A 25710-nucleotide genomic window follows, 5' to 3' on the forward strand; every position below is an offset into this window, starting at 1 on the left:
GTTTCAATAGGCTGGCTTTAATTTGGAGATTTTCACAGCCTTAGAACTATAAACTAACAACTTAAAATTTCCCTTTTTAAAAGCCATTCCCCTTTTTAAAAGCCATTCTGTTTCTGGTATACTGCATTCTGGCAGCTTGCAAACTAGAACTGATAATTGTATTTGTCTTTGGGGATAGAAGCTGAGAAACTGGAGGTCAGGAGTAGAAAGGAGATTTATTTGTCTCTCTACATTTTTTTGTACCACTTACATTTCAAAAATATGTACATGTATTATTTCAAAATAAAGAGAGGAAGTTCACACATAATTCAGTGGTAGAATTCTTGCCTGCTGTGTGGGAGACCCAGGTTCAATACTCCCCCATGCATCCCCCCCCAAAATAATTTTAAAAACAAAAATAAAGAAAGACTATCCATGAGGAACAGCCTGGCATGTGCTAGATGCTTTAAAGATCTTTATGAATGTACAGTGACCCTTGTTCATTACCTCCATTTCCCTTGGATGCCCAAGTATTTTGTTTTTCTCTCTCAAAATTCTTCAGTTTCTACAAAACTAAGAAGGTGAAGAAGGGCAAGGAGCAGGGGAGGCAGACAGCTGCAGGAGGAGGGCTGGGGAGAGGCTCTGCTTTTGTCTCCACCTGAGACTGGCTCTCTGCTCGATCTTTATGTCAGCATGATGGTCTCGGGCAGCTGTCTGCCCTGGACTTGCTCTCCTTCTCAGCTAGCCTCTCAAACACATTGGCATAGAGCTTCTCCCTTGTGAGCTGCGTGAAGATCTGCTGCTGGCAGTCAACCAGCTGGACCTCGTTGCTGAGATAGAGCTACAGAACCTTCTGGAAGCCACCCAGGAGAGGTCCTTCTCTCGTGTCCAGTTTCAGGGCTTGTTGCAGCTTTCAGTGGGTGGCAAGAAGGCCCGCAGCTTCCGATGACACAAGGCCAGGTTGAGGTGGGCAGCCAGTCAAGGGGTCTGTGTTTTCTGTGCTTTCTCACTAGAGAAACTTGACTCATATTCAGCCAGGACATTGTCTTCTTGTACTGCAGAAAAGGTTGCTTGTACTTGTCTTTCTTTCTTTCTTTTTTGCATCAGCAAAAAAAGATACCCGGATCTCTGGCATGGCAGGCGAGAACTCTGCTTGCTGAGCCACTGTGGCCTGTACTTGTCTTTCTTGAGGTACACTGTTCTCAGTTCTTTCATGATGTCTCTTCTCCTCCAACCTCATTTCCCAAGACTCCTTGGCGTTCTCAAAACTCTTGAGATGATACCTCACTTTTCAGCACAGCCTGTGGTGGCAACTTTTCCTTCCCAACACTGCCAAAAGTGGTGTTCTCCTTTCTCCATGCGCTGAATGACTTTCTCCAGTCTAAAGGGGAGACCCAGATGCTGCCCATCATCCATCTCAAAGTGGAGCTTCCACGGGTCAAAGATAGGGCCTACAGCATCACCTCCATGTGGCCCCTGATGCGCCCCGCAGAGACTTCACCCTTATTCTATATTCTAAGGATGCTTCTGCCTTCTTTCTCTTCCACAGCTTCTTCTTCCTTAAACTGGAACAACTCTACCTCAAAGACAAGCGTGGCATTGGGGGGGGGGGTCTTTGGAGGACTGTCCCCCGAACCACAGGTGACATGCAAACCACTTTCATGTTGTTTGGACAATGTCCCAAGCTTTTCCCAGGTCAAAGAAGTTGTCCTTGTGATCTAGACTGGAGTCAAACTTGGAGGCACCCGTCAGCCAGCCAGTGTAGTGGACAAAGATCCAGTCCTCAACTATGGGAGTCTCTGTGCCTGTGCTTTCTCTCCTGGTGACCTTTAGGACGCCTTGGTCATGCTTAGGTCATGATCGCTCTCCAACATCTTTACCCCCTCTGCAGTCCTAGCCACCTCGGGTGCCAATGACTTTGGGAGCTGGGCTCTGTGCCGCACTGGGGATGCAGTGAGTGGGTGCTGCTGACCCGGAACTGGGATCCCCTGGAAGTCTCCAGTACCTCTGGTCCCCACTTGCAGCTGAGTCGCAACCAAGTGTGTGTGTGTTTTTCTTTTCTTTAAAAAATAGGTGTTCCTTCCCAACACTGCCAAAAGTGGTGTTCTCCTTTTTCCATGCACTGAATGGCTTTCTCCAGTCTAAAGGGGAGACCCAGACGCTCCCCATCATCCATCTCAAAGTGGACCTTCCACTTTATGGAAGCCAAATGTGGTATGTGGCATCATATGTCAGCTTTGACAATGCTGGGCTGTGGTAGGTAGATGAACATTAGAATATCGTCTCTTCTTGTCTCTATGTTTGAGATATTTCACAACAAAAAATAAAATTTAAGAGGTCTGTGGGGTAGTCACTGGGGGCAGGGACAGGAGAAGGGAGCCTTTTGGCAGTGACAATCTGGTTACATTCTGTTTCTTGATGCGCTGCTGGTTACATCTCTTGAAAATTCATCATGCTGTCCACTTATGATCTGTCACTCACCTGAATCTGTGTTATACTTCAATACAATTTTACCGAAGAAAACCCCTCCCCATTATTTGAAGTTTATGGTAGTGACTAAGTGGAGAATTAGTAAAAAAGTAAAAAGTTTGATATGCTTTTTCCTTTGTAGATGATCAGGACCTTGGGAGTAACAGGAAAGCCACTCTAAAATCAGTAGCTTTTACGTTAATGTGAATGAGCATTTCTTCATCAAATTTATCTATTCATCAATCAAATGACATCAGTCATCTTCAGCTCACTCAATCTCCTTTACCCAGGACCCTCGGGTTCCCTTTGCAATTACAGTGGATTCCATTTCTATTTTGGAAGGTGAAAGGGTTGCTGTCATAACCCAGAGGACTTGTCGGACAGGGGGAATGAGAGACAGAGAGAGAAAGAGAGATAGAGAGAGAAGGAAGGGAAGAGAAGAGAGAACAAGGGAAGCAGGGAAGCAGGTAAGGGCGTGTAGAGATGCCCTGCTGCTTTCTAACCTCAATACACCAGCCACTAAATGTGCCCTGAACTTTCTTGCCTCCAGGACTTTGTTCATACTGTTCCCTCTACCTAAAGTGGCTTCCTTTTCCCGTCAATCTGTTAATTCTGTTTTCTTTCAAGGAAGAGTTGTGCCATCAAAGCTAAGCACGGGGCTGGGAAAACAACAAATGCTGAATGAAAGAAACAACCATTCAAAATGTAAAACAATCCCTGCTCTGTTATTTCCCCTACTCTAAAGGCATCCCCAATCCACCTAGATTTAAATCCACAGGTTTTTATCATGGCTTGCATGGTAGATCTGGTGTTGCTTGTGTCTCTACTCTTAACACCTTGCTCACTCTGCTGACAGCACACTGCTTTCCCTCTATTTCTAGAACCTAGCTAAACTCATTTCTACCTCAGGGCTTTTGCACTTGCTGTTCCCTCTGCAGGGAAGGCTTTCTTTGACCTGACCTATGGCTCCCTCCTTCTTGTCATGGATCTCAGCTCAAATATCACCTCTTCCGAAAGGCCCTGACCTCCCTATCCAAAATATTCTTCCCCTTTAACTACTCTGATGACTTTACAGTGCTTATTATTATTTGGAAGTATCTCATATTTGTTTACTGTTAGGCCTCAGAAAAAGAATTCTAAAAGCAAAAAGAACTCTTAACACAGGGACCCCTCAACACTCCTTAGCCCCCTCCAGTTTCCTTGACCATACCGGCTGGTGCTGCATCCTCCAAATGGCAAATGAAGACACCCCAGATAACTAGAAATATGGTCATAATCCGTTTCTGCTGATAACACCTTCCTCTATCGGTACCTCGCTCTGCCTGAGACATGAAGCTGCACATCAAAGGAGAACCCGTCCATACCCCAGCAATCTATCATACCCTAAGTAAACAGGCCCCTTTGTTAGTGCAGTCTTGTTGACTCAATTTTTTATTTAAAAGGCAGCCCCCCCCCCCCCCCAAGAGGGGGGTCGGAGCCACTTTGCTAGTTTCTGCAAACATCTGTGTCGGTGGCTCTCTTCTGTTTCTTCCCCATTTTCCCTCCACTCACAAATCTGTTTCTGTGCTTTGACTTGCTGTCTCATGTGGAATCCTTGAGGACTCCGTGCCTAACATTTACTAGTTAATTATGCCATTCACTACAACATTAAACCCTTGAGAAACCAGGGACTTTGTCTCTTTTGTTCACTGCTTTATCCAGTGCCTAGGACACTAATGGTTCATAATAAATGCTCAGTAAATAAGTATTTGTGGAAAAATGAATTATAACTAATATTTACTTTCTACAAGGCACTGTCATAAATGTTTCACGTGTTATAAGTCGTTTAATCCTCATCACACTTCTAAGAAGTAGGTGATATCTTTGCCCTTATTTTGGGAAAACTGATGCACATAGAGGTTATGAAATTTGTCCAACTTCACACAACTAATGTGGCAGAGCCAGGATTCATATCCAAATAGTCTTACTCGACGTTTCCAAAACATCATGTGGGTACTTTAGAAAAAGTAAACCCCTAACCCTGAGATTCTGATGCTGTAATTCAGAGCGTGAAGCCCAAAGGACTGCAAGTTTTAAAACAAGACACCAACGTCATTCAGTCACCCGGTTTCCTGTTGTGGCGCGAAGGCCAGTGGGAATTGTAGTTCCGGTTTAGTTCGCGGCCGCCTTCCGGAAGTGACGCAAGGGTACCGCCTTTCTCTCTCTGCGTTTCCTCTGTGTGGGCTCCGTGGTGTAACTCGCGAGTTTAGCTGGCGCGTTCCTTTTTGGGCCTCGTGCTTACAGGAGGCGGGCCTGGGTTGGAGTACGTGTGGGGACAGTGAAAGGTGGGGGTCGAGACTTGGCGGACCGGTTCCCTTTTCGAGGTCTGTGACGCTCCGACTTTCTTACAGCTCCGGTTGCGTCTGCCGCAGGTCCTCAGCCGCGTCGCCATGTCACGATTTTTCACCACCGGTTCCGACAGCGAGTCCGAGTCTTCCCTGTCCGGGGAGGAGCTGGTCACCAAGCCTGTCGGCGGTAACTATGGCAAACAGTGAGTGAGGGCCTGTCCCGGGAGTGGTGGTCCTGGCGGGCTGTGGAAGGCCGTCCGTATACGTGGGAGGGGAATGGCGGTGAGGTTGAGTGTGTCGAGGGTGTAGGGGACCCGGGTAGAGTTGGAGGACAACGTTCACGCTTAGAATGCTGGGAAGTGGGAGTCCAGCCCCCGGGTACAAGGCAAAGAGAAAAGGTTTCCTAACTGGTCTCCATGCCCACAGCCCTCCTTTCTCCTCTCGCACCGCATAGAACTGGTCTTTACTCAGACTCCAGAAGTTACTCTTAACACTAAGAGATTCCCAGTGTCCTTTCACCGATCAAAGGAGGAGGTCCAGAGTGATTGTTGGATATCCTGGCAGGTTCTTAAATATCTGTTGTACAACTGTTGCTGACCTCCACTTGAAACACTCTTCCTCCATCTGCAAATTAAAATTCTTTTCATCCTTTGAAACCACGAAATTTCTCAAATTTCTGTCATTCATGTACCACCTTCATTATTTTTGCTGTATTCTTGTGCTAACTTTAGTATTAATGTTTTAAAAAAAAAATTATTATACACACACACACACCCATATAAAATGATTTCATATCACGGCCACAAGTGGATACCAGCATTTCCATAAAGTAGAAATTGGAAAAATGGATAAAGTGGAAACAGTAAATGAAGATACTGATGTCAGATGAATACTGTGAGTCTGTGGCATGTTCTCTTAGTATTAAAGGACAGTACTAGTAATGGAGGTGTTAAGGCCATTGGGACTTTTTCCTTGCCATTGGCTTCAGGTACCAGCTCCTTGAAGCTAATGGAAGTACTCTTTATTTCAACTATTCAAAGGGCTCGGTACTTTCTGGTAACATCATGTAATTGTTTTTCTCACTATACAGTAAATAAGTATCTTCATTTGTTTATTTTTGAGAGAGTAGAAGTCATCTTTGTATACCCTTATGACATTTGATAAAAGGCCATTCTTGAAGTAGACTTAAAAGTTTGAAGTTAAATGTGATGAGGCTCTGGAGAGAAGTCCAAAAGAGGATGACTGCAGTGTGGATGGCTTGAGTTATGCAGTTCTCCCTGCCCTAGCAGGGAAGAGAAAAAGGTATTACTTGGAAAGACTGGAATTAGGTAGAGAGGTTAATGATCTCTTTTCCTTCCAAATAGGCCATTGTTATTGAGTGAGGATGAAGAAGATACCAAGAGGGTTGTCCGAAGTGCCAAGGACAAAAGGTGAAGCTGGTGGTTTTATTTTTATTTTATTTGTTGTGAAAAATAATGTATATATAAGAAAGCAATGACTCTTAAAGCACATTACAACAATTAGTTATAGAATAAATTTCAGAGTTTAGTATGGGTTACAGTTCCACAATTGCAGGTTTTTCCTTCCAGCTGTTCCAAGATACTGGAGACCAAGAGAAATATCAATAGTCATCCTCATTTGTTAAACCCTATCTTCTCTGTTTTAACTCACCTTCTCCTTTGATCCTTCTCCCAATCTTTAGGGATATTTGGGCTATGCCCATTTTAGTTTTTTCATGTTGGAAAAGGATATCAATAATATGGGGTAGGTGGATGGAACTAGTTGATTTTCTGGAGAGGCTGGCGCCTCTGGGTTTCAGGACTTACCTGGCCTAGGAACTCATTTAGGTAAAGTAATCATAGTGCATGGAACTTTGTAAAATCTCAGCTAGAGCCCTAAGTGTTCTTTAGGGTTGGCAGGAATGGTTTTGGTTGTAGTTTGGCAAAACATGATAAATAGCAATATCTAGCTGAAGCTTGCAAAAAAGTAGCCTCCAGAGTAGCCTCTTGACTCTATTTGAACTCTCCCAGCCACTCATACCTATTTGTTAAAATTCTTTCCCCTGTTTTGGTCAGAAAGGCATTGTCAATCCCACAGGGCCAGGCTCTCATTTCTGGGAGCCATATCCCACATAGAGGGCGGGTAATGATTTCATTTGTTGAATTGGGCTTAGAGAAGCCATATCTGAGCAACAAAAGAGGTCCTCTGGAAGTAACTTAGGATAACTGCAGGTAGGCTTAGCTTCTCCACTAGACTGGTGGTTTTTAAATCATGGTAAGGCCATGGGGAGCTTGGGTATTGTGGGGAGGATTTGGAGCATTGTTGAGTTATCTGGGTGGTCATGGTGGCCATGTCAAATGTGGTGTTGGACTCCCAACCTAGGTTCGAAGAGCTGACCAATCTTATCCGGACCATTCGGAATGCCATGAAGATTCGGGATGTCACAAAGTGCCTGGAAGAATTTGAGCTCTTGGGGAAAGCATATGGGAAAGCCAAGAGCATTGTGGACAAGGAAGGTGTCCCTCGGTTCTATATCCGGATCTTGGCTGACCTGGAGGACTATCTTAATGAGGTGTGATGCCTGTGTGTGAGAGGGGGTTATCTGGAAGGGGGCTGTGGGCCTGGGACTGCCTCTTAATCTATTTTCAAGAATCATATCTCTTGGAAGATTGTTTGCCTTATCCAGTGATTCTCAGAGAACAAGATAAAGCAAAGAGAGAAGCCTTCCTTAAGACACAATATTTTGTTTTATATGTGTTTTTGTACTTTTAGTGGGGTTTTATAAAAGTTCTTTAAAAATTAAGTTAATGGATGTAGTTAACTAGAACAGATGGTATACAACATAACAAGACTCATGAAGGTGGTAGAAGCCTGAAGTTTAGGAAATACTAGTCCTGATTCCTGTTCTACTTTTCTTCCTTCTTTCCTTTAGCTATGGGAAGATAAAGAAGGGAAAAAGAAGATGAATAAGAACAATGCAAAGGCTCTGAGCACCCTGCGCCAGAAGATCCGGAAATATAACCGAGATTTTGAGTCCCAAATCACAAATTACAAGCAGGTGGGGATGCTAGAGGCAGACTTTTTCAGCTGTGAATCTGGTGTCTCCATGCCTGAGACCCAGAAACGTATTTTCAAATGGAACAGGTCACTGGGGAAGGAGTTGTGACAAAACTATTTGGAACAGAGGTGTGGATTGATGGTTGACAGGCATTCTTAATTATTCTCTCATTTTCTTCTGTCCAGAATCCTGAGCAGTCTGCAGATGAAGATGCTGAGAAGAATGAGGAGGATTCAGAAGGTAAGAAGGGAGACCCTTATTCCAAATGGTTAGGAAGGTCCAAAGTTACGGGTTTCTTGGCTTGGTTTCTTGGTTGCCCTTCATCCTTGCTCTTCTCCCATTTTAGTTTTTTTTTTCCCATTTCTTTTTTTTTTTAATTTTTTATTAATTAAAAAAAAATTATAAGAACGAAACACAAACATTCCCAACACATACACTCGGCAATTCACAATATCATCACATAGTCGCGTATTCATCATCATGGTCATTTCCCAGAACATTTGCATCAATTCAGAAAAAGAAATAAAAAGGCAACAGAAAAATAAAACAGAAACAGAAAAAAAAATTTTACGTACCATACCCCTTACCCTTCCCTTTCATTGATCACTAGCATTTCAAACTAAATTTATTTTAACATTTGTTCCCCTTATTATTTGTTTTTATTCCATATGTTCTACTCATGTGTTGACAAGGTAGATAAAAGGAGCATCAGACACAAGGTTTTCATAATCACATAGTCACATTGTGAAAGCTATATCATTATACAATCATCATCAAGAAACATGGCTACTGGAACACAGCTCTACATTTTCAGGCAGTTCCCTCCAGCCTCTCCACTACATCTTGGATAATAAGGTGATATCTACTTAATGCGTAAGAATAACCTCCAGGATAACCTCTCAACTGTTTGGAATCTCTCAGCCATTGACACTTTGTCTCATTTCACTCTTCCCCCTTTTGGTCGAGAATGTTTTCTCAATCCGTTGATACTGTGTCTCAGCTCATTTTAGAGTTTTTCTCAATCCCTTGACGCTGAATCTCAGCTCATTCTGGGATTTCTGTCCCACGTTGCCAGGAAGGTCCACACCCCTGGGAGTCATGTCCCAGGTAGATGGGGGAGGGTGGGGAGTTTGCTTGCTGTGTTGGCTGGAGAGAGAGGCCATATCTGAGCAACGAAAGAGGTTCTCTTGGGGGTGACTCTTAGGGCTAATTTTAAGTAGGCTTGACATATCCCCTGTGGGGTTAAGTTTCATGTGAACAAACCCCAAGACTGGGGGCTCAGCCTATAACTTTGGTTGCCCACACTGCTTGTGAGAATATCAAGAATTCAACTTGGGGAAGTTGAGTTTCCCCCTGTTCTCACCATTCCCCAAAGGGGACTTTGCAAATACTTTTCCACTCACTGATCAAATCACTCTGGGATTCATCAGGGCATCACCTGGACAAACCAACAAAATCTCATGTCCTGTACAAAGTTCCATGTACTTAAGGTGTTCAACCAACTATCTACATAAGTTATATTAGGAGATGCACTAGTCAGAATATAAATTTGTACCAAATAAACATTTTTTGCTTTAGTCTCACATATTAGTTGAAATTTTTAAATATTAAGTATCATTTATTTTCAGCACACTGCAGCAATGACATTCTTTTGTTCTTCCTCATGCAAAAACGTTTTTTAAATTTGTACATTTAGTCACTATCGTTATACGCTCTAGGCATTCCTAGATTATACCATCTCAATCTTAACCGTCTATCTTTCTTTGTGATTTCATTTATGCCCCAGCCCTCCTCCCTCTGTCATTCTCATGTGCAGTTTCATTCAGTGTTTTAACATAATTGTATTACAGTTAGGTAATATTGTGCTGTCCATTTCTGAGTTTTTATATTCAGTCCTGTTGCACAATCTGTATCCCTTCAGCTCCAATTATCCAATATCTTACCCTATTTCTATCTCTTGATGGTCTCTGTTACCAACTGTTCTAGTTTGCTAGCTGCCGGAATGCAACACACCAGAGACGGATTGGCTTTTAGTAAAAGGGGGTTTATTTTGTTGGTTCTTCAGAGGAAAGGCAGCTAACTTTCCACTGAGGTTCTTTCTTACGTGGAAGGCACAAGATGGTCTCTGCTGGTCTTCTCTCCAGGCCCCTGGGTTCCAACAACTTTCCCCAGGGTGACTTCTTTCTGCATCTCCAAAGGCCTGAGCTGAGCTGCTAGTGCCAAGATGAGGAATGCCGAGCTGCTTGACTGTGCTACATTGCGCTCTCTCATTTAAGCACCAGCCAATTAAGTCAAACGTCACTCATTGCAGCAGACACGCCTCCTAGCTGACTGCAGATGTAATTGGCAGCAGATGAGGTTCACGTACCGTTGGCTTATGTCTGCAGCAACAAGATTAGGTATGCTCATCTGGCCGAGTTGACAACTGAATCTAACTAACACACCAACTAAATATTCCAAGTTTATTCACTAATGTCAGTGAGACCATATAGTATTTGTCCTTTTGTTTCTGGCTAATCACACTCAGCATAATGTCCTTAAGGTCCATTCATGTTGTTACGTACTTCATAACTTTCTTCTGTCTTACAGCTGCATAATAGTCCATCTTATGTAAATGCCACAGTTTGTTTAGCCAACCGTCTGTTGATGGACATTTTGGCTGCTTCCAATGCTATAAACATTGGTGTGTAAATGTCCGTTTGTGTCCTTGACCTCGTGTCCTTTGAGTAGAGACAGCATGTAGATGGGTCCTGTTTTTTTTTTTTTTTTTTTTTTTTTTTTTTTTAAAGGAAAGACAGAGAGAAGGAAGGAAGGATAGAAGGAAGGAAGGAAGGAAGAAAGGGAAACATCTTTAAACATTTTCTTGTTTTATTGTATTCTGTTTCTCCGTTTTTGTTACATGGGCTGGGGCCGGGAATCGAACCGAGGTCCTCCGGCATAGCAGGCAAGCACCCTGCCCGCTGAGCCACCGCGGCCCGCCCATGGGTCCTGTTTTTTAATCCATTCTGCTAGTCTCTGTCTTTTGATTGGGGAGTTTAATCCATTAACATTCAGTGTTATTACTGCGTGGGTAGTACTTTCTTCTACTATTTTGCCTTTTGGATTTTATGTGTCATATCTAATTTTCCTCCTTTTTACCTTTACTCATAGTCCTTCTTTCTACACTCTTCTCCACACCTCTCTCTTCTGTGTTCGTATCTGTCTCCAGTGTTCCCTTTAGTATTTCTTGCAGAGCTGGTCTCTTGGTCACAAATTCACTCAGTGATTTTTTTGTCTGAAAATGTTTTAATTTCTCCCTCGTTTTTGAAGGACAATTTTGCTGGATATAGAATTCTCAGTTGGCAGTTTTTCTCTTAATAATTTAAATATATCATCCCACTGTCTTCTCTCCTCCATGGTTCTGCTGAGAGATCTGCATATAGTCTTATTAGGCTTCCCTTGTATGTGATGGATTGCTTTTCTCTTGCTGCTTTCAAGGTCCTCTCTTTCTTTTTGACCTCTTACGTTCTGATTATTAAATGTCTTGGAGTATGTCTATTTGGATCTATTCTCTTTGGGGTACGCTGTACTTGGATCTGTAATTTTAAGTCTTTTGTAAGAGTTGGGAAATTTTCAGTGATAATTTCCTCCATAGTTTTTCTCCTCCTTTTCCCTTCTCTTCTCCTTCTGGGATACCCACAACACATATATTTGTGTGCTTCATATTGTCTTTCAATTCTCTGAGTCCCTGCTCATATTTTTCCATTGTTTTCCCTATATTTTCTTTTTCTTGCCGGATTTCAGATGTTCTCTCCTCTAGTTCACTAATCCTATGTTCTCTCTCTCAAAATCTACCATTGTAGGTTTCCATTGTTTTTTCATCTCTTCTGCCTTTGCCTTTCATTCCCATAAGTTCTGTGATTTGTTTTTTCAGACTTTCAGTTTCTTCTTTTTGTTCATTCCTTGCTTTCTTTATATCCTCCCTCAATTCATTGATTTGGTTTTTGATGAGATTTTCCATGTTTGTTCGTGTATTCTGAATTAATTGTTTCAGCTCCTGTATGTCATTTGAATTGTTGGTTTGTTCCTTTGAGTGGGCCATATCTTCAATTTTCCTAGTGTGATTTGTTATTTTTTGCTGGTGTCTAGGCATTTAATTATCTTAATTAGTTTATTCTGGAGATTGCTTGCACTTCTTTTACCTAGGGTTTTCTTGCTGGATGAATTTGTTGTCTATCTGTTCTTTGACATTCAGTTCAGCTTTATCTGGACCTCTAGCTTAAGTTTTGTTTAACAGAGGAGAATTTTTCAGTTCTTGTTTTCTTGTTTCTTGCCCTGCTTGTATGGTGCCTCTGCCCCCCCCCCCCCCCTTAGGAGGGTTTACTTAGATAGTATAGACCCCAGCCGGATTTTCCCAGACCAAACTGGCCTCCTATCAGGAGGAAAGAGTCAGTCTGCATCGGTTTTCCCTGAGGGTGAGACCCAGCAGGTTGAAAGACTTTCCTGTGAAGTCTCTGGACTCTGTTTTTCTTATCCTGCCCAGTATGTGGCGCTTGTCTACCTGCAGGTCCCACCAGCATAAGATGATGTGGTACCTTTAACTTTGGCGGACTCTCCCTGCTGGGGGTGTGGTGGAGACGGAGGAGAGGTTGTAGGCTGATTTTAATGGCTTTAAATTACCAAGCTCTGGTGTCTGAATTCCTTGAGGGAGGGATTCCACCTGAGTTGGGCTTCACCTGTCCCCTGGGGAAGGGACAGGCTCCAGACAAGCCCCCAGAAGAGCTCACTTCTGCCTGTGCCTGGGGCAGTTGCAGCCTGAGAAGTCCTGCTGCTATATCCAAAGGCAGTCAAACCTTTGTAGAAACACAGCCACAAAAACCTGTTTCCTTCTCCCCCCCCCCCCCCCTTTTCTGTCAGCCCTGCCCCCTTGGCGCAGGGGCAAAAGTGAGCAACCTCCACTTTGACCAGGTTCACCTAAGCTGGGGGCCTATTTTTAGTAGTCAGAATTTGTCAATTAATTCCACAATTGGCGTTTGATTGTGCTCAGTTCCTGTTGCTGGTAAAGTTCCTTTCCTTTCCCCTCTGGGAAGCAGCCTGTGAGGGAGTGGTGCCAGCCTCCGCAGCTTTGGGAACTCACGGTTCTGGGGTGGAGCTCACAGCAGTCCAGCTGGTCCAGACTGGGGTACACTGTGTGTCTGGTCACTGACGTGGCCCCAGGAGCTGTTCTATACTGTTTCTGGTTATTTAGTAGTTGTTCTGGAGGACGAACTAAAATACGCACGTTGTTAAGCCGCCATCTTGACCCGGAAGTCCTTCTCTCCCTTTTCTTACCAGGTTCTTCAGATGAGGATGAGGACGAGGACGGAGTCAGTGCTGCAGCTTTCCTGAAGAAGAAATCAGAAGCTCCTTCTGGGGAAAGTCGCAAATTTCTCAAAAAGATGGAAGTAAGAGCCAGGGTTAGACAGAGGCATGATTTACCTGCCAGAGACCATTTCTGGGTGACTCATAGGATCCTAAGGTTGGGAGGGATGCGATTTAGTTGAGTCTGGTTTGAGAACAGGCTTCCTGTTGTATTAGAGCACTGAATAAACTGGAATCTACAGAACTAGATTCTGAGTCCTTCTCTGCCTCTGAGGAATGTATTCCTGGGCCAAATCACTATTTCTCTCTGGGTCTTAATGGTCCATTCCAGCTCTTGACATCTGGATTCCATGAATAATTACTCTAGTTCTGCTCCTGAAAATCCCTGAAACATGTCAGCAGGGGGAGCAAAGAGAAATTCCCCGTCTTTTTCCTGCTTATCCTCTCCTTTCCTTTGAGGATGAAGATGAGGACTCAGAAGATTCGGAAGATGATGAAGACTGGGACACAGGTTCCACATCTTCTGATTCAGACTCAGAGGAAGAAGAAGGGAAACAGACTGCACTAGCTTCAAAATTCCTTAAAAAGTAAGAAAACTACTGGGACCTAGGGCTGCAGTGAGAATAGGAAGCCCTTAATCATCCTGAAGGTTATTGTAGCTTCCATGGAGTTCTTTTAGGTTGTAGAGGCCAACTGCTCCCATTTTACAGAGGATCTCAAGAGAGACTAATTATTCATTAGTCACAAAGCTAATAATGATTCCTGAAGATGGGACTTTAAAGTTTCCAGAGTCTAAATATTTCACTGCTGAAATACTCACTGTGTGTGGACTGGGTGCATAGTCTCACTTTGAAACCTGTTGTGGTATTGGAGTACAGTTTTCACATATGTAAAATGGGGCAGTTCTTAATTCTGCCTCCCTGGATAGTAAATTCTTACCAGATGTGTGATTTCCAAATAATTTCTCTCAGTTCTTTAGGTTGTCTTTTCACTTTCTTGATAAAAGCCCTTAGAGGCACGAAAGTTTTTAACTTTGATGAGGTCCATTATATCTGTTTTGTTTTGTTTCTTGTGTTTTGGTGTGAAGGCTAAGAGTCTGTTGCCTAATATAAAGACCTAAAGATATCACCCTATATTTTCTTCTAGATGTTTTACAGTTTTAGTTCTTTGATCCATGAGTTAATTTTTATACATTGTGTGAAGTATGGGTCCACTTTTATTCTTTTTCATGTAGATACCCAGTTTTCCCACACCATTTGTTGAAGAAATTATCCTTTCTATGTTGGGTGAACTTGGAACCATGTCAGAAACAGTTGGCCACAGATGTGAGAGTTTATTTGTGAACTCGAGTTTTTTTCTTTTGGTCTGTATGCCTGTACTTTTGCCAGTACCACACTGTTCTGATTACCTTAGCTTTGTAATAAGTTTTAAAATGAGGGAATGAGTCCTCCATTCATTTTCAAGGTGATTTTGATTATTTGGGGTCCCTTGCCCTTCCAAATGAATTCAATGATTGACTTTTCCATTTCTGTGAAAAAGAATGTTGAAATTTTGATTGGGAGTGCCTTGACTCTGTAAGTTGCTTTGCTTAGAATTGACATATTTAGTCTTCCAACCCATGAACACAGAATGTCCTTCTGTTTTATTTAGATCATCTATAATTGATTTGAGCAGTGTGGTAGTTTTTCATGTAAAGTTGTTTATATCCTTGATTAAATTTAAACCTAGATATTTGATTCCTTTAGGTGCTCTTATAAATGGAATATTTTCTTTATTTCCTTTTCGGATTGTATTACTAGTGTTTAGAAACATGACTAATTTTCTTTTAACTTATTTTATTTATTGAACATACCAACATACAAACACAAACATTCTTACCATATGATCATTCCATTTTACATATATAATCAGTAATTCACAATGTCATCACATAGTTGTATATTCATTATCACGATCATTTCTTAGAACATTTGCATCAATTCAGAAAAAGAAATAAAAAGAAAACAAAAAAATTCATACATGCCATACCCTTTACCCCACCCTTTCATTGATCACTAGCATTTCAATCTATTACATTTATTATAACATTGAAACATGACTGATTTTCGCGTGTTGATCTTGAACCCCACCACTTTGCTGAATTCGTTTATTTGCTCTAGTAGCTTTGTTGTTGCATATTTGTAATTTTTCTATGAAGCCAAAAAAATTTTGTCACTTCTTTTCCAGTTAGGGTGCGTTTTGTTTTTTTCTTGCCTAATTGCTCTGGTTAGAGCTTCCAGTACAGTGTTGAAGAGCAGTGGTGAAAGTAGGCCTCCCTGTCTTCTGATGTTGCAAGGAAAGCTTTCAGTCTTTCACCGTTGAGTATGATGTTAGCAGTGGTCTATATTTCATATGTTTTATATATGAAAGTATGTACCTTTTATCATGTTGAAGAAGTTTCCTTCTATTCCTAGTTTTCTGAGTATGTTTAATCAAGAAGGAGTGCTGGATGTTGTCAAATGTGTTTTCTGTGTCAGTTGAGATGATCATGTGTTGTTTTTTTTCCTTCATTCTATTAATGTGGTGTATTAATTGATATTCTTATATTGAACCATCCTTGTATTACTGGAAAAATCCCACTTTATTTTTGGTATATAATCCTTTTACTGTTCTGTTGGATTCATTTTGCTAGTGATTTGTTAAGGAATATTGGTCTGTGATTTTGTTGGTCTGTGATTTTGTTTTATGTGTGATATCTTTATCTGGCTTTGGGAATAGATGATGTTACTCTGATGGAATGAGTTAGGAAGCATTCTTTCCTCTTCAGATTTTTGGAAAAGTTTGCATTGTATTGCTGTTAATTCTTTGAATGTTTGGTAAAATTGATTAGTAAAGCCATTTGGTTCTGGATTTTTCTTTGTTGATTACCAATTCAGTCTCTTTATTCATTATAGGTCTGAAGATTTTCTCTTCTTGAGTCAGTTTAGATAATTTGTGATTCTAGGTGAACAGTTTTTTTTTAAATTCAGAATTTAGATTGATTTATTGTCATACAAAAAGAGAAAAGAAAGAATAAAAACAGCAAGGACCAGCATTTTAAAAAAAAAATTAATTGGTTGGCAGCTAATGAGTGAGTTAGTCAGGGTATATCAAATAGTATGGAAGAAAACTGTATGGATTATTGAAAAATCTTGGAGCTTAGTTGTGTAGCAACACAGCAGGACTATTTCTGTCTCCAGTGCCCTGGCTAGCATCTCTCCCTTATTGGACCTGTTGTGCCATTCCCCTTGAGAATTTCTTAATGGAGATAAAATGATGGCCGACCTTGGTTATTAGCCTGGCCAATTCAAATGCTTAGTGATCTTTGCTTTGAGTATGGTTAGGTCTGATCTCTGATCTTGTGTAACTTGGATCTATGACTTGATGGTAGAAAAGAAGAGAACTTCATTGGAGGAAAGAAGCCTCGGGGTGGGGAGGATGTTGATCTTTCATTCTCTCCCATGTCTTCTGGCAGAGCCCCCACTACAGAGGAGGACAAGAGGGCAGCGGACAAGAAACGGGAAGACAAAGCTAAAAAGAAGCATGATAGGAAATCCAAGCGCTTGGATGAGGAGGAGGAGGACAATGAAGGGGGAGAATGGGAACGAGTCCGGGGTGGAGTGCCCCTTGTGAAGGTGAGGATTTGGAGGGTAAAATGAATTGGGGGCCGGGGGGCGGGGCGCTGTGCACAGGCAGTTCAGTGGTAGAATTCTCGCCTGCCATACCAGAGACCTGAGTTTGATACCCAGTCCATGCACCCAAAACAAAAAAAAAAAAGGAATTGAGGGACAATTTGGGAAGAGTATGTATGTACCCTCCTGGTGAGGTTGGGAGAAAACATAAGGAAAGAAGGGGATGCTGTTGGCCTGCACATGACAGAACTTCTTGTTGCCTAGGAGAAGCCAAAAATGTTTGCCAAAGGAACTGAGATCACCCATGCTGTGGTCATCAAGAAGTTGAATGAGATTCTGCAGGCAAGAGGCAAGAAGGGAACTGATCGGTAAGATTCATGGAGCTAGGCTGTGGGATTACAGTCCACATTCTTTTCCTCTAAGACACTGGGTGGGGTTTGGTAGGGAAATAGTTCTGCTTTGGAAGGCTCTGTGTGTGACTGCAGTAGAAGGAAAGTTATATTGAGAGCATGCAGGTCCAATTTCTGCCTTTTACTCTGTGACCATATACCTATCACTTAACCTTTTGGAACTGTCTTCCTGTCTGTAAAATGGAAGTATTCTCACCTCCTCTAGGTATTCAGTGGCTACATAGAATGAAGCATATGAAAGCATTTTTTTTTAATTTAAAAAAATTTTTTTTAGAACATATGAAAGCATTTTTACAGCATTCCAGGATTCTTAGTGTTCTTGCTATTTCTGTTTAGAATTTATAAAGCAGAGGCATGTATGCCAGGGGTGAAGATAGGGATATCGGGAATGAGGCTGCCTTGCTTGTTTGAAGAGGGTATGGCATATGACAAGATGTGCCTTTTTTGATTTGTCTCCAAAGTCTTACTCAGTTCTGTGCCCCTCCAGTGCTGCCCAGATTGAGCTGCTACAGTTGCTGGTTCAGATTGCTTCAGAAAACAACCTAGGGGAGGGGGTCATTGTCAAGATCAAGTTCAATATCATTGCCTCTCTGTATGACTACAACCCCAATTTGGCCACATACATGAAGGTGAGGGCAACAAAGTGGAGTATTTCAGAGCTGAGCTGGGTGGGTCAGGGGAAGGTGCCTAGTGTCTTAAAACTGGGGGTGGAGAGGGTGTGGAGGCAGTCTTACTAGTTGAAAGTCCAATGTGTTTCTGGTTAAGAGACCCTTGGGAGATGCCTATTTGCTCCATCCTCACACCTCTAACTCTGCTGTCTGGTCTCTTTACAGCCAGAGATGTGGCAGAAGTGCCTGGACTGCATCAATGAGCTGATGGATATTCTCTTTGCAAACCCTAACATTTTTGTTGGGGAGAACATTCTTGAAGAGAGTGAGAACCTGCACAATCTTGACCAGGTACAGGGAGGAATATGCAGAATAATGGGAGGCATAGAGTGGCGCATGTGGTCTGCCTTGGGAAGGCTCAGTGGAGATGGGTTGAGGTTTGGGGGTGAGATCTGGACTAATTTATCTACCCCTCCTTTGCTCTCCTTTTCAGCCACTGCGTGTCCGTGGTTGTATCCTAACTCTGGTGGAACGGATGGATGAAGAATTTACTAAAATAATGCAGAATACTGATCCTCACTCCCAAGGTGAGCCTGACAAGCAGAGATTTTCATAAGGATTATACTAAAGGGGAGTGTTTGGAAAGCCAGCCCACCCAGCTTTCATGTTGGGGGTCCTGCTAAGGTGCAGATTGCTAGGTCACACTCCAAGATGATGCTGCTGGTCTGGGGACCATTGGGATGAAGCATCTATCCATTTCGCTTGGTTAGCTGGGATCAGAGGTGTTGGGAAGGGAAAGTGCATGACATTTGCTCAGTAAAAATATCAATGCCTCCATGTGCCCATCAAGTCAAGGGTGTAGTCATGGACAAGGTAGCCAGAGTTCTCCACTTGTAAGCAGCTTATGTTTTAGTACTGTAGAAAGGCCATTCAACAAGTAGACAAGATAATGTTAGATAATATAAAATGCTAATTTAAAAATAGGGCATTGTGATTGGCTGTGACTGGAGGGTGGCTGCTTTAGATAATGGTCTGGGAAAGCATCTTTGAGAAAGAGCCATTTGAAATGAGATCTGAATGATGAGAGGAAGATTTAATCAAGTGAAGAACTAGTAGAAAAGAATGCTTAGCGGTGGGGAACAGATGTGAATGTCATAGAAAGGGGCCAGTGTGGTTTGAGCCCAATAAGAATGATAGAATCATGGGAGAAAAGGCAGGAATTTATAGACCCTTACTGACTGAGCATTTGGGATTTTTTTTTTAATGAGTGGAAATGGGAGGGTTGTAGGTCCTGGGAGAGGGTGTTTTCAGTACATTGAGTAGATCTTTCCTATGGGTGCAGAAAAAACGTACAGCAGTAATGGGACTGACTGGGGATTGATGGTTGGGAAGGAAGCCTGATGCCCTCCTGAGATGAGGGTGGGCATTCTCCCTGCCAGAGTATGTGGAGCACCTGAAGGATGAAGCACAAGTGTGTGCCATCATTGAACGTGTGCAGCGCTACCTGGAAGAGAAGGGCACAACTGAGGAGATCTGCCGTGTCTACTTGAGACGCATCCTTCACACCTATTACAAGTTTGATTATAAGGCCCATCAGCGGCAGCTTACCCCCCCTGAGGGCTCCTCAAAGGTGAGTGCTCAGCAGTGATGCTACAGGGGATGTGTGGATCCCTCCTCCTTACCTGTCTGGACTTTATGGCAAATCTTTTCCCTAGGGACTTCCTGGGATGCAGCAGGGAGGGAAACTGAGGGTTTTAAATGAGCTGGATGGAGCCTCATTTCTTGTTGCAAGAGCCTAAGCCATTTAGGGCTGTTGTCCTTGCCTCACCTCCTTCTCTAACAACCTCCCCTCCCAGTCTGAGCAAGACCAGGCAGAAAATGAGGGTGAGGACTCAGCTGTGCTGATGGAGAGACTGTGCAAGTACATCTATGCCAAGGACCGCACAGACCGGATCCGCACGTGTGCCATCCTCTGCCACATCTACCACCATGCGCTGCATTCTCGCTGGTACCAGGCCCGGGACCTCATGCTCATGAGCCACCTACAAGACAACATCCAGCATGCAGACCCACCTGTGCAGGTAGGATGGAAGAAGGTACTCTGGCCCTGATTGGTGGAGATGAAAATGGCCAAGGGAAAGGGGCCATGCCCCTGTCATCTTTTCTGGCACACCTGCTCAACCAGAAGAGCCTCCTGTCTGGTTAATGCAGTTTTTTTTCTTTTTTCTTTTTGTGCATGGTCTGGGAATCGAACCCAGGTCTCCTGCATGGAAGACAAGCATTCTACTACTGAACCACCCATGCACCCCTGGTTAATGCTTTTTTTTTTTTTTTTTTTTTTGGTAACAAAAGATTTTAATAGGTACTAAAGAATATGAAGTAAAAGTTCTCCCGTGTGTTTGCCCCCATTCCAGTTCTTCAGTCTGCTGTTTCTTTCTAGAACTGTTTATGCATATATGAGCATATACATATGTCTGTTTATTTTTCTTTGTTTACAAACCATTTATTCAATAGCATTGCAGTTGTTACCTTTAGTAACAGTAGGCTACAGGAGTACAAATCCAGAATTCGTGGCCTCAGAATTATGGAACATAATTATCTTGAAAGGGAACACTTGGAGATTTGATAGGAACCACCCCACTGCAAGTGTACATGAAATTACCTTTTCATAAAGATTAAAACTTTTGCACTATAATTTAGACTAAAAAGAAGTAAAAGAGCTCAAAAATTTTTGCTAATGCAGATTTAAGCAGAGACTTGGTCTTTCCAAATGCCAGCCTTTGATTCTCCTGCATATTAGCATATATTTTGTACTGTGCCAGCAGCACTAGGCTCTTCTGGGACAGAGCGAGATGAGGGTTCAGCCAGCATTTTTATACCTGCTATATAACTGGTTCAGAACATTAGGGTCTCACCTTACTGTCTTCAGTAAGTTGTTAAACTATTAGGAAGATGGAGGTCCAAATGCAACTTGATGTGTTGGCAGATAATAATGGAACACCTAATCTTGTAGAGTAGGAGTGGATTATTGTGAGGAAATTTTCGTTAGGAATTTTTAATCTAGTGTCTTGAAATTTAGGTCTTGTATATGAGAATTAAATGAGTTAAGAGACTTAGGAAATATTTTTGTATAAAACATTTGGTATGGGTTCAGTTCCTGGTGCCTGCCCATGCAAAAAGAAAACAAACATTTGGTGATCCTATCTGGTGTTAGTGGTGATCATGGCTTTTAGATAGCCCTCCTGTTTGTTCAGTATAGCAGAGTGGTTAGAAGCCCTGGCTCTGGATTTAGAGTGCCAGGGTTTGAACTCTGACTTCTGTCACTTACTAGCTGAATGAATGAACATGAATGAGTTCCTTAATGCTTCACTTTTCTTATTTGTAAAAAGAAGAGGATAATTTACCTTTTTCACAGTGTGGTGAGCACTAAGTTGAATACATGTAAAACAGAACTGTGGCTGACATGATAAATATTAGATATGAATATTGGTGGACGGGGTGGGGTCAGTTATTACAGTTTTTATTAAATTTCTTCAACCGTCAGATACTTATTGAATGATGTAGTACATGTCAGAAGACACTGTGCTGGCCATTGGAGGACATCAGATCAGTGTCTCCTGCCTTCCAGGGGGTGCCAGGGCCTTTGAGGTGCTGTCAGCAAATATCTAGCATTCTGATCTTGTGAAAAATGTTTTTTCCTTCATACTTCACTAGTTACTGTTTCCTAGTTCCACCTGGACATATTCCATCTCTTTTGACATGTTCCATCTCATTCAGTGCTCACAATAGCAGGGGCATCCAAGCAATTGAAGGTTCTTCCAGTTTTTCTGGGTTCCCGTTGTCTGGGTACTTCACTTATACATTGGTCTTGCACTTGTCAGATTTTCAAGCTGGGAATCTGTATGCATTAGTTTGTACTCATGACTTTGATTCTCCTTTGCAAGGTTTTATGTGTGATGGTTCATTTGTAAAGAGCACCATGTAATCTGTACAGCCTTCTGCCAGTATTTCTCAAGCTTTAGATGTTTTCACCTCCACCTTACAGTTTTTTTTATTTTAATATTTTCATTGTAAAAACTTAACACACAAACATATATTCTTTTTTTTTTTTTTTTTTTTTTTTTTTTTTTTGACAGAGAGAAGGAAGGAAGGAAGGAAGAAAGGGAAACATCCTTAAACATTTTCTGGTTTTATTGTATTCTGTTTCTCCGTTTTTGTTACATGGGCTGGGGCCGGGAATCGAACCGAGGTCCTCCGGCATAGCAGGCAAGCACCTTGCCCGCTGAGCCACCGCGGCCCGCCACAAACATATATTCTTGACATAAAAACATTCCATACATGGTGTACAATCACTGGCTCACAGTATCATCACATAGTTGTATATTCATCACCATGATCATTTCTCAGAATATTTACATCGCTCCAGAAAAAGAAATAAAAAGACAAAAGAACAAACTCATATATACCATACTTCTTACCCCTCCCTCTCATTGACCACTGGTATTTCCCTCTACCCAATTTATTTCAACATTTGTTCCCCCTATTATTTATTTTTAATCCTTATTTTTTATTCATCTGTCCATACCATAGATAAAAGGAGCATCAGAACAAGGTTTTCACTATCACACAGTCACTTTGCAAAAACTATATCATTGTACAATCATCTTAAAGAAACATGGCTAACTGATATTCTCGTATTCATTCATATAACTTATGTGAACATATTCTCCAAGTTCATATAAATAAGACCATACAGTCTTTGTCCTTTTGTTTCTGGCTAATCACAGTCAGCATAATGTCCTCAAGGTCCATCCATGTTGTTTTATGCTTTATGACTTTATTCTTACAGCTGCGTAATATTCCATCATATGTATATGCCACAGCTTGTTTAGCCACTCGTCTGTTGATGGGCATTTGGGCTGTTTCCATCTCTCAACGATTGTAAATAATTGTTATAAACACTGGTATGCAGATGTTCATTTGTGTCTTTGCCCCCATGTCCTGTGAATAGATTCTAGTTTGCTAGCTGCCAGAATACAAAAAAACAGAAATGGAATGGCTTTAAAAGGGAAATTTAGTAAGTTGCTAGTTTGCACTTCTAAGGCCGAGAAAATGTCCCAATTAAAAAAGTCTTATAGAAATGTCCAATCAAAGGCATCCAGGGAAAGATACCTTGGTTCAAGAAGGCTGATGAAGTTCAGAATTTCTCTCTCAGCTGGAAGGGCACATGGCAAACACGGTGGTGTCTGCTGGCTTTCTTGTGGCTCTACACAAAGGGGCTCTCTCTAAAATGTTTCCTCTTTTAAAGGATTCCAGTAAGCAACTCCACCTTCAGTGGGTGAGGACACACCTCCAAGGAAATCATCTAATCAAAAGTTACCCCCCACTATAGGGTCAGTCACATCTCCGTGGGAACAATCAAAATGCTCCCACCCAGCAATATTGAACAAGGATTAAAGGACATGGCTTTTGTGGGGTCCACCACAGATTCAGACTGGCACACCTGGCAATGGTATTGCCGGATCATATGGCAATTCTATGCTTAGCTTCCTGAGGAACCGCCAAGTGACTTCTCACAGCGGTTGTACCATTTTACATTCCCACCAACAGTGGGTAAGTGTGCCTCTGTTTCCACATCCTCTCCAGCACTTGTTGTTTTCTGTTTTATTGATAATGGCCATTCCGGTGGATGTGAGATGATAACTCATGGTGGTTTTGATTTACATTTCCGTAATAGAGAAAATGAGCTTCTTTTCATGTGCCTTTTAGCCATTTGTATTTCCTCTTCTGAGAAGTATTTGTTCATGTCTATTGGGTTGTTTGTCTTCACAATCTGTTTGTACATTCTGGATACTAGACCCTTATCTGATATGTCATTTCCAAATATTTTCTCCCATTGTATAGGCTGTCTTTTTACTTTCTTGACGAAGTTCTTTGATGCACAAAAGTGTTTAATTTTGAGGAGTTCCCATTTATCTATTTCTTCAGTGCTCTTGCTTTGGGTGTAAGATCTAGGAAAACGCCTCCTAGTATAAGATTTATAAGATATTTCTCTACATTTTCTTCTGCAAGTTTTATGGTCTTAGATCTGATGTTTAGGTCTTTGATCCATTTTAAGTTAATTTTTGTATAAGGTGTGAGATATTGATCCTCTTTCATTCTTTTGCATGTGGATCTCTAGTTCTCTAGGTACCGTTTATTGAAGAGAGTGTTCTGTCCCAGGTGAGTTGGCTTGACTGCCTTATCAAAGATCAATTGTCCTTAGATGAAAGGGTCTGTATCTGAACACTCAATTTAATTCCATTGGTCAATATATCTATCTTAATGCTAGTACCATGCTGTTTTGACCACTGTAGCTTCATAATACGCCTTAAAGTCAGGTAGTGTGAGACCTCCAACTTCATTTTTCCTTCTCAGGATATTTGTAGCTACTCGGGGCACCCTGCCCTTCCAGATAAATTTGGTTATTGGTTTTTCTAATTCTGAAAAGTAGGATTTGGGTTAGTTTTAATTGGTATTGCATTGAATCTATAAATCAATTTAGGTCGAATTGACATCTTAACTATATTTAGTCTTCCAATCCATGAACACAGTATGCCCTTCCATTTATTTAGGTCTTCTGTGATTTCTTTTAACAATTTTGCATGGGTTTTTTGTATCCTTAGTTAAATTTATTCCTAAATATTTTATACTTTTGGTTGCAATTGTAAATGGAATGTTTTTCTTGATTTCCCCCTTAGATTGCTCATTACTAGTGTATAGAAACATTACAGATTTTTGAGTGTTGATCTTGTAACCTGCCACTTTGCTGTAGTATTAACTCTAGTAGTTTTGCTGTGGATTTTTCAGGGTTTTCAACATATAGTATCAAATCACCTGCAAACAGTAAGAGTTTTACTTCTTCCTTTTCAATTTTGATGGCTTACATTTCTTTTTCTTCTCTAATTCTTCTGGCTAGAACTTACAACACAGTGTTGAATAACAATGGTGACAGTGGACATCCTTTGTCTTGTTTCTGATCTCAGGGGGAAAGTTTTTAGTTTTTCCCCATTGAGGATGATGTTAGCTGTGGGCTTTTCATATATTCCCTTTATCATGTTGAGAAAGTTCCCTTCTGTTCCTATCCTTTGAAGTGTTTTCAATAAAAAAGGATGTTAAATTTTGTCGAATGCCTTTTGTGCATCAATCAGGATGATCATGTGGTTTTTCTGCTTTGATTTGTTGATATGATGTATTACACAATTGATTTTCCTATGTTGAATCATCTTTATATACCTGGGATGAATCCTTCTTGGTCATGTTGTATAATTCTTTTAATGTGCTGCTGGATTTGATTTGCAAGAATTTTGTTGAGGATTTTTGCATCTATATTCATTAGAGAGGTTGGTCTGTAATTTTCTTTTCTTGTAGTGTCTTTGTCTGGCTTTGGTATGAAGGTGATGTTGGCTTCTTAGAATGAGTTAGGAAACCTTCTCTCCTCTTCAGTTTTTTTTGAGAGTTTGAGCAGGATTGCTACTAATTATTTCTTGAATGTTTGGTAGAATTAATGTGAAGCGATCTGGTCCTGGAGTTTTCTTTTTTGGGGGCTTCTTAATGACTAATTCGGTTTTTTTACTTGTGATTGGTTTGTTGAGGGCGTCTATTTCTGCTCGAGTCAGTGTTGGTTGTTCATGCCTTTCTAGGAAGTTGTCCATTTCATCTACATTGTTTAGTTTATTAGCATGAAGTTCTTCACAGTATCCTCTCATTATCTCCTTTATTTCTGTGGGGTCAGTGTTTATGTCTGTTCTATTATTTATTTATTTATTTGCATCCTCTCTCTTCTTCTTTTTGTCAACTTTGCTAAGGGTCCATCAATCTTGTTATTGA

General features: G+C 41.5%; 1 protein-coding gene and 1 pseudogene across 1 annotated transcript in view; one reads left to right on the forward strand and one right to left on the reverse strand.

Moving 5' to 3' along the window:
* Positions 1-552: 552 nt before the first annotated feature.
* LOC143666727 (peptidyl-prolyl cis-trans isomerase FKBP4-like) lies at positions 553-4879 on the reverse strand (annotated as a pseudogene).
* LOC143667307 (eukaryotic translation initiation factor 3 subunit C) overlaps positions 4621-25710 on the forward strand; it is a 33424-nt gene continuing 12334 nt past the window's right edge. The window contains exons 1-15 of the mRNA XM_077141367.1: positions 4621-4750; positions 4839-4978; positions 6140-6205; positions 7158-7347; positions 7708-7833; positions 8019-8073; positions 13147-13256; positions 13633-13760; positions 16667-16826; positions 17088-17191; positions 17721-17862; positions 18067-18192; positions 18335-18428; positions 19281-19471; positions 19698-19922. Of these exons, the coding sequence (XP_076997482.1) occupies positions 4878-4978; positions 6140-6205; positions 7158-7347; positions 7708-7833; positions 8019-8073; positions 13147-13256; positions 13633-13760; positions 16667-16826; positions 17088-17191; positions 17721-17862; positions 18067-18192; positions 18335-18428; positions 19281-19471; positions 19698-19922 (1818 nt within the window). The 5' untranslated portion in view covers positions 4621-4750; positions 4839-4877. The remainder of the gene's footprint in view (positions 4751-4838; positions 4979-6139; positions 6206-7157; positions 7348-7707; positions 7834-8018; positions 8074-13146; positions 13257-13632; positions 13761-16666; positions 16827-17087; positions 17192-17720; positions 17863-18066; positions 18193-18334; positions 18429-19280; positions 19472-19697; positions 19923-25710) is intronic.

The sequence above is a fragment of the Tamandua tetradactyla genome, chromosome 23 (genome assembly GCF_023851605.1).
Source record: "Tamandua tetradactyla isolate mTamTet1 chromosome 23, mTamTet1.pri, whole genome shotgun sequence".
NCBI lineage: Eukaryota > Metazoa > Chordata > Mammalia > Pilosa > Myrmecophagidae > Tamandua > Tamandua tetradactyla.